Source organism: Ambystoma mexicanum, chromosome 2p (genome assembly GCF_040938575.1).
Source record: "Ambystoma mexicanum isolate Mex_15411 chromosome 2p, UKY_AmexF1_1, whole genome shotgun sequence".
In the NCBI taxonomy this organism is placed as follows: domain Eukaryota; kingdom Metazoa; phylum Chordata; class Amphibia; order Caudata; family Ambystomatidae; genus Ambystoma; species Ambystoma mexicanum.
Window position 1 is genome coordinate 898,508,592 of NC_090923.1, and position 9,479 is coordinate 898,518,070.

At 56.5% G+C, this 9,479-nt stretch overlaps 1 protein-coding gene across 1 annotated transcript; it reads right to left on the reverse strand.

The window, feature by feature from the left end:
• Positions 1-6,735: 6,735 nt before the first annotated feature.
• Positions 6,736-9,171, reverse strand: LOC138567815 (uncharacterized). The gene has a single exon (XM_069646307.1). The coding sequence runs from the start codon at positions 9,169-9,171 to the stop codon at positions 6,736-6,738; it is 2,436 nt and encodes an 811-aa protein (XP_069502408.1).
• Positions 9,172-9,479: the final 308 nt, after the last annotated feature.

The following is a 9,479-nucleotide window of genomic DNA, read 5'->3' on the forward strand; positions in this document are numbered from 1 at the left end:
CCCACTCATGCCCCGTGTCTGCCCTGTTCCAACAGAGCAGACCCAGGCATGAGCGGAGGATGGGGGGGCAAAGAAGGGAGACACGGGGCATGAGCGGGGGGTGGGGGGAACAAGAGGTCAACAAGGGGCATCATAGCAGGGGGTGACAAGAGGAAGACACGGAGCATGAGCGGGGGGTGGGGGGGTACAGGAGACAGACACAGGGCATGACCAGGGGAGTGGGGGGCAACAGGAGAGAGACACGGGGCATGAGCGGGGGTGGGGAGAACAGGAGACAGACATGGGGGATGAGCGGGGGTGGGGGGAACAGGAGACAGACACGGGGCATGAGCAGGGGGTGGGGGGAACAGGAGACAGACACTGGGCATGAGCAGGGGGGTGGGGGCAACAGGAGACAGACACGGGGCATATGAGCGGGGGTGGGGGGAACAGGAGACAGACACGGGCCAGGAGCGAGGGGGGTACAGGAGACAGACACGGGGCATGAGCGGGGGTGGGGGGGCACAGGAGACAGGAGCGTGGGGGGGTACAGGAGACAGACACGGGGCATGAGCAGCGGGTGGGGGGAAACAAGAGAGAGACACGGGGCACGGAGCAGAACATTTCGGGGCAGCCGGTTCGGCCCGGGACGATTTGGCGTGGCCGGTTTGGCGCAGGAGCCGGTTCGGCACAGCACGGTGCGACAGTCCGCACCAAATTGGCCGCACATAAATGTCCTGCGAGTTCTTCATGCAGGCACCACAGCCACGCAGAGTACACAGCCGGGCCCGCGAAGGTGGGGGCTGTGCTGCTCGGAGCAATCTGCTCCGAGCAGCACAGCCCCCACCCTCGTGAGCCCGGTAGATCAATTCTGCTCTGTGCGCCGCACCCCAGTGCACATCGCCTGCTGTTTAGGGAAACGTTCAGTGCAGTGCACTGAAAGTGCGAGTTTCAAATTCATCCCACACTATTTCACAATGAAACCGCTCTAGAACAGTTTCATTTTAAAATAGTGTGGGGTGAAGTTGAAACTCGCATTTTCAGTGCACTGCACTGAACGTTTCCCTAAACAGCAGGCGATGTGCACTGGTGTGCGGCGCGCCAAAACATCCCGTTGCCGAACCAGCGACGCCGAAATGGGGTGTAGCGACGGGGCATGAGCGGCTGGGGGGAACAGGAGACAGACACGGGGCATGAGCGGGGGGGGCAACAGGAGAGAGACACGGGACATGAGCGGGTGGGGAGAACAGGAGACAGACACGGGGCATGAGCAGGGGTGGGGGAAGCAACAGAGAGACACGGGGTATGAGCGGGGGCTGGGGGGATCAGGAGACAGACACGGGACATGAGCGGGGAGTGGGGGGAACAGGAGACAGACACGGGATATGAGCGGGGGGTGGGCGGGAGGGGTAGCGACACGGGGCATGAGCGGGGGTGGGCGAGAGGGGTAGACACACGGGGCATGAGCGGGGGGTGGGCGGGAGGGGTAGACACACGGGGCATGAGCGGGGGTGGGCGGTAGGGGTAGACACACGGGGTATGAGCGGGGGGTGGGCGGGAGGGGTAGACACACGGGGCATGAGTGGGGGTTGGGCGGGAGGGGGACATGAGCAGGGGTGGGGGGGAGGGGAGAGACACATGGGGCGTGAGCGGGGGGTGGGCGGGAGGGAGAGACACACGGGGCATGAGCGGGGGGTGGCCGGGAGGGAGAGACACATGGGGCATGAGCAGGGGGTGGGCGGGAGGGGAGAGACACACGGGGCATGAGCGGGGGGTGGGCGGACACACGGGGCATGAGCGGGGGTTGGGCGGGAGAAACACACAGGGCATGAGCGGAGGGTGGTCGGGAGGGAGAGACACACGGGGCATGAGCGGGGGTGGGCGGGAGGGAGAGACACACGGGGCATGAGCGGGGGGTGGGCGGGAGGGAGAGACACACAGGGCATGAGTGGGGGGTGGGTGGGAGGAAGAGACACACGGGGCATGAGCAGGGGTGGGGGAGAGGGGAGAGACACACGGGGCGTGAGCGGGGGGTGGGCGGGAGGGAGAGACACACGGGGCATGAGCGGGGGGTGGCCGGGAGGGAGAGACACATGGGGCATGAGCAGGGGGTGGGCGGGAGGGGAGAGACACACGGGGCATGAGCGGGGGGTGGGCGGACACACGGGGCATGAGCGGGGGTTGGGCGGGAGAAACACACAGGGCATGAGCGGAGGGTGGTCGGGAGGGAGAGACACACGGGGCATGAGCGGGGGTGGGCGGGAGGGAGAGACACACGGGGCATGAGCGGGGGGTGGGCGGGAGGGAGAGACACACAGGGCATGAGTGGGGGGTGGGCGGGAGGAAGAGACACACGGGGCATGAGCAGGGGGTGGGCGGGAGGGAGTGACACACGGGGCATGAGCGGGGGTGGGCGGGAGGGAGAGACACACGGGGCATGAGCAGGGGGTGGGCGGGAGGGAGAGACACACGGGGCATGAGCGGGGGGTGGGCGGGAGGGGTAGACACACGGGGCATGAGCAGGGAGTGGGCGGGAGGGGTCGACACATGGGGCATGAGCGGGGGGTGGGCGGGAGGGGTAGACACACGGGGCATGTGCAAGGGGTGGGGGAGAGGGGGAGACACACGGGGCATGAGAGGGGGGTGGGCGGGAGGGAGTGACACAGGGGGCATGAGCGGGGGGTGGGCAGGAGGGGTGGGCATGAGCGGAGGGTGGGCGGGAGGGAGAGACACATGGGGCATGAGCGGGGGATGGGCGGGAGGGGTGGGCATTAGCGGGGGGTAGCCGGGAGGGGTAGACACACGGGGCATGAGCGGGGTGTGGGCGGTAGGGGTAGACACACGGGGCATGAGCGGGGGGTGAGCGGGAGGGGTAGACACACGGGGCATGAGCGGGGGGTGGGTGGACACACAGGGCATGAGCAGGGGTTGGGCGGGAGAAACACACGGGGCATGAGCGGAGGGTGGGCGGGAGGGAGAGACACACGGGGCATGAGCGGGGGGTGGGCGGGAGGGAGAGACACACGGGGCATGAGTGGGGGGTGGGCGGGAGGGAGAGACACACGGGGCATGAGCGGGGGGTGGGCGGGAGGGAGTGACACACGGGGCATGAGCGGGGGTGGGCAGGAGGGAGAGACACACGGGGCATGAGTGGGGGGTGGGCGGGAGGGAGAGACACACGGGGCATGAGCGGGGGGTGGGCGGGAGGGAGTGACACACGGGGCATGAGCGGGGGTGGGCGGGAGGGAGAGACACACGGGGCATGAGCAGGGGGTGGGCGGGAGGGAGAGACACACGGGGCATGATCGGGGGGTGGGCGGGAAGGGTAGACACACGGGGCATGAGCAGGGAGTGGGCGGGAGGGGTAGACACACGGGGCATGAGCGGGGGGTGGGCGGGAGGGGTAGACACACGGGGCATGTGCAAGGGGTGGGGGAGAGGGGGAGACACACGGGGCATGAGCAGGGGGTGGGCGGGAGGGCGAGATACACAGGGCATGAGCGGGGGGTGGGCGGGAAGGGTAGACACACGGGGCATGAGCGGGGGGTGGGCGGGAGGGGTGGGCATGAGCGGGGGGTTGGCGGGAGGGGTGGGCATGAGCGGGAGGGGTAGACACACAGGGCATGAGCGGGGGGTGGGCGGGAGGGGTGGGCATGAGTGGGGGGTAGGCGGGAGGGGTGGGCATGAGCGGGAGGGGTAGACACACAGGGCATGAGCGGGGGGTGGGCGTTAGGGGTGGGCATGAGCAGGGAGTGGGGGGGAGGGGAGAGACACACGGTGCATGAGCGGGGGGTGGGGGGAGGGATAGACACACGGGGCATGAGCGGGGGTGGGGGGAAGGGATAGACACACGGGGAATGAGCGGGGGGTGGGCGGGAGGGAGAGAGACACACAGGGCATGAGTGGGGGGTGGACAAGAGGGAGAGAGACACACAGGGCATGAGCGGGGGGTGGGCGGGAGGGGAGAGACACACGGGGCATGAGCGGGGGGTGGGCGGGAGGGGAGAGACACACAGGGCATGAGCGGCCGTAGGATGGGGGCAAGAGACACACGGGGCATGAGCGGGGGGTGGGCGGGAGGGGAGAGAGACACACGGGGCATGAGCGGGGGTGGGGGCAGGGGAGAGACACAAGGGGCATGAGCGGGGTGGGGGGAGGGGAGAGAGACACACGGGGCATGAGCAGAGGGTCGGGGGTAAGTGGAGAGAGACACACGGGGCATGAGTGGGTGGTGGGGGAAGTGGAGAGAGACACACGGGGCATGAGCGGGGGGTGGGGGGAAGTGGAGAGACACACGGGGCATGAGCAGGGGGTGGGCGGGAGTGGAGAGACACACGGGATATGAGCAGGGGGTGGGCGGGAGGGGAGAGACACATGGGGCATGAGCGGGGGGTGGGCGGGAGGGGAGAGATACACGGGGCATGAGCGGGAGGGGAGAGACACACGGGGTATGAGTGGGGGATGGGCGGGAGGGGAGAGACACACGGGGCATGAGCGGGTGTGGCCGGCGGGAGGGGAGAGACACACGGGGCATGAGCGGGGGGTGGGCGAGAGGGGAGAGACACACAGGGCATGAGCGGGGGGTGGGCGGGAGGGGAGAGAGACACGGGGCATGAGCGGGGTGTGGGCGGGAGGGGAGAGACACACGGGGCATGAGCGGGGGGTGGGGGAGGAAGAGAGACACACGGAGCATGAGCGGACATGAGTTTGTGTGCAGGCGGCAGATCCCGCTCCTTGGCCCTCCGCTGGCCACCGTGTGCCGATGGTGTGAGCGGGGGGCTGGAGGAACAGGGGAGACACGGCGCATGAGTGGGGGTGAGGGGACAAGAAGGACACACGGGGCATGAGCAGGGGGGTGGGAGGAACAGGAGACAGACACGGGCATGAGCAGGGGTGGGGGACTTACTGTGCAGGCTGCAGATCCCGCTCCTGCTGACCTGACAAAGCCTCTCATGCGAGGAACAAAGATGGCGGGCGTCTCTTAAGCCACGACGCACTGCACGCTTTCACCGCATCCAATGCGAGAGCACGTCAGATGTCCACGGACATCACGCAAGCTGCTTGCCCAATCACCGTCCTGTCCGCGGAGCGAACAGGGAAGTGTGTCCGCGAAGCGAACACAGATATCACTAATTTTTTTCACTTACATTTTTGTCATTTTTTTAAAGCAAAGCACACTTTCGGGACCAAGCCGCTGCTCCTGCCGCAAATTTGGTGTAAATCCGTCCAGCTGTTTGGGCTGTAGGCGTGAGCAAAGTTTTTTCCCATTATGTCTATGGGAAAAAACAAAAGTTTTGGGACCCCCCCTATAACTTTCCCCCCCTGGACGAATCCTCACCAAACTTTGCAAAAAAATTCAGAGTGGGCCATATACTTTTTTTTGCAAAGTTTGGTGAGGATTCGTCCAGGGGGAGCGAAGTTATAAGCCGCCCAAAAAGTGCTCTTCCTATGGAAACACCAACTTAACCATAACTACATGGCCACTACTGTGGCCATGTAATACATATACACTAGTTGTACCACCCAGTGTTGCCCGGGACTGTAGCTCACATGCATGTGGGGGTCTGCTACAGCCTTGTATATGTTATATTGTGTCCTAACTTCCTATTTTTGAAAAGTCGCAAAATCAGCAATCTCCCGAAATTGCCTATACTGATAGCATAGGGCCGGACCCCGCTCCACCCCTGTGCAGGGGCGAATGGGTGGGGTTGGTCAAATTTCCCCATCGCCTGTACACCCCAAACTGGTATGCCGACCTTGTGTCCTAACTTCCCATTTTTTAACAAGTCATAAAATCGTCACTCTCCTGAAATTGCCTATACTGATAGCAGAGAGTCAGACCCCGCCCTGTGCAGGGCGAATGGGTGGGGTTGCTCATATTTCACTATCACCAGTACACCGCATGCTGGTATGCCAACCTTGTGCTAAAATTTCAGCCCACCATCTGTTATGGGGCTGAAGTCAACCCTGAACATACAAACAAACTTTCACAAATATACATATATAGAACATTTGACCATTATCGAGTATCTTAGCTATGTTTGTTACATTGTCCATGACCCAGATACCCTCGATCTATTGTAAAGGCACTCAATCCCGGGACTGCCTCTGTTCCTTGTATTGTTTCCTTTGTATGTCATTTATGCTTGAAATGACACTGCAACCATCAATGAATACAAATGTGAGTTAGTAGTCAGGGCAATACACACGTCATTATTGAAAGAGGTGCAGTGTTTAGAGGCAGAGGGGGAATGATTCAAATGTAGAGTATATCAGTATGAATATGTGTGATCCTGCCAACGCAGTATCAAAAGAACTTCGAAAAAGATTGAGAAAATTCAGTTAGAAAAGATTGAAACTCCACAGTCTTTAACATATGGCTAACAATGTTTACTGTGTTGAGTTTTCAAAAAGTAGAATAGAAGGGTAATGATAATTTTGTTTTTTTTTTTATTAAGAAAGGGCAGTTTTGGGAAAAGGAAATCCCTTTATGAAAGGTTTCAAATCTCCAACCACACGAGGGAATGTTTCAAACCCCAAAGAGAAACGAAAAATGAAGAATAGCAGGGGACAGAAGAGGCCGACCCTCCTAAACATGGAGGGACCAGCTAAAATACCTTCACTCATGAGATGCTTGAAAGTTCATCACTAAATCCATACATAATGATATATATTGCTAAATTAATACACCAGCGAGTCCTGCACCATTGGAGTATTTAGGGTGATTATTCTGGCGATCCCTTTAAATACTCAGTTCTATGAATGTACAGTTAATATTCTGCTAAAATAAAGGTTCGCCTGACAATTCAATAAAGTACAGAAATCAGTCATACCTGCACTACTGTGTCTAGGGGACGTTGCACTGTATGAAGAACCACTTGACGTTTCAGTACCAGTGACAGTGTGTAGACTGGTCTGTGTAGTCGAGACTGCATTGCTGGAAGTAGGGTTTATGGTCACAGGTTCTGAGATGGACGTTTCACCAGAAGGTGGTTGACTTGAAGAACTGCCAGGGCTCCTTGTGAAATCACTCTTGGCAGTAAAATCAGAAAAATCAGAAAACATATGTTCCGTGGAGCCATGTGCTGTTATTGGCACTGTAGTAGATGGATCCCGCGGTGATGTCCTTGAATCTAATGTTCCGCAGTCAGGACAGGTAAAAGACAAGCAAGTCGTGGTGAGCAATGGCCGATCAGTTACCGTGGTTGCTGATGTGGAAGTAAAAGTAGTGGACGTAGTGACGACAACAGAGGATATGGATTGATCAGTGGCACAATCAGTGGTCAGAGTCATGGTTTGTCCCGTGTGTGTAGAAGTGAGAACTGTCATGGAAGTTTGTGTGGTACGACTTGTTGGTGAAGTCTCTTCACTGTCAAATGGTTTTGAAAGGTCAGAGGTGAAAAATGAATCTGGAGAGGACGCAGTAGTACTAGAGAAAGTTTGCTGGTAATTTGATATGGTTTGAACATCTGTGGTTGTTGTGTGTCGGGATGTTTCTGACGCAACGGGAACTGAAATATTGGTTGTGTAGGAATTTGCTGATGTTCCATTTAGAGATTTTGTAAAACCATCAGTCGTCCTGAGTGCTGAAATTGCAATGGAAATAGTTAATTGGAGTCCAGGAGTGGTAAATGTTGCTATATTTTTAGTTGTGTCTGTGGTACTGGGAATGAAATTGGGGCCAGATGTTAGCACTTCCGTGGTACTGTGCAATAATGTTTCAGGGCTGGTCTCATTAGCGCCTACTGGTATTGATATGTCATTGGTTCTGTTCCTTGTTGTAGTGATATAGGTGCTGCTTGATTTTGATTTCTCTGTAGCTGAATGTGGAGTCTCATTAGTTGCTGAAACAGTCTCATTCGGGTTGCTTTTTGAAGGAGTTTGTATGCAATGTGTTTTCTGAAGTGATCGATGAAACCCTGGGGCTGATTTTCTTGGATGATTATATCTTACAGGTGGTTTTGGTACTTGACAGCATCTTAATGGTTTTATTGCCTGTGATGCTGGTGGATGATGATGGGGTTTTTGATGGTGTGGTCTAATGGGCAATGTGGTCGAGTCATTATTTCTAAAGCAAGTTGCTGCTGCAGGAATTGGTCTCATGTGATATGCTGAAGGTCCAGGTGTTTTGTTATATGGTTTTATTGGTTGCAGCAATACGCTACGGGGTCTTGGGTGTCTTGCTGGAGGTGAAGGATACCTTGGGCATATTATTGGTGGTTGTCGGGTTCTGCAGGTCCTACTGGGCATAGTTGATAGGGTATCGTTGACAAATTTGGTAATTATCGACTGAGTTGAAGTGCTAAAGTTTATGACTGTTGATGTCATTGTGGTTATTGTTTCGTCTGTAGCAATTGGGTTTGATATGTTGAGGACACTGGTTGTCTTTGAATCGTTGACATTTCTAGTTGTTGAAGCAGTTTCAAAAGAACTGTCTCTTGCTTGAGTTACAGTCAAAGTGACTGTTGGAAAACTGTGTTCTGTCTCATTTATCGTCCGCAGGGCATCAGTCGTGCTCACTGATGAATCATATGGGGTTCTTATTGTAATTAAAGTCTCATCTGTTTTGATTGTTGGATCCCGGCTCGTGATGGTTGGTGATGTGGGAGATTTACTTTTGGTGAACATTACTGATGCTAAACTGTTTGTAGCTGTTACATTGTCAGCTGTGCTGATCATTGCTGACGTCTTGGGTGGTTGGACAGCAGTTGAAATGTCTGTGATGCTAGTGGATGAAGTTTCTTTGACTGTGATCCTAGCTGTGGTACCAGTTGAGTATGGTGTAGTCAAGGTTCCAGTTGCATTGCTTTCTGTCGGACTGCTCGTTTCGTTATTTGGCATATTGGAAGGGCTGGCTATTGGTGGGGTAGAATTGGTCATGTCAATGCTATGTGTATGGGCTGTTGATTGAATAGTCATGATGCCACCGTCAGAAGACGTCATTGATGGACTGGTGGACGTGGTTGCCACAGACATGGTTGTTGTGGACAGCAGAGCACCCGTGGTGATGGCAGTGGCTGCTGAAGTAATCAGAGTTGTACATGGAGCACATGATGCAATTTCACATACACTTGTAATCCTGTATTTTGGACTGTTGAGGTCTATTGTCCATGCCATGTCAGATGTTGCTGGCCGAGGTGTGGTTTGTGCTGAGGCTACGTCTCCGGGCATTGGTGCATCTTGTGTTGTCATTGATTCAAATTCTGTAATGAAAAAGATGACATTTTCAGAAAATGTTTGTAGCATGTCATTTTAGCTTTTTACTTGATCTACATTCACTACTTATTTCATACAAAGGATTGAATGTACCCATTCACCAGAGCTATCATGGCCGTCGGTATATTGACTGTGCTGTTTGCTAATAGCGCCGCTGCGCGGTCTACTGTCCAGCGCTCACCACATCATTGGTCGTTCAATGCTTTTCTAAATCAAGGGCCAGTGACTGCTCACCTAAGGGAGGCCCCCATCAAGTCCCTATCAAAGGGCTCATTTCACAACTC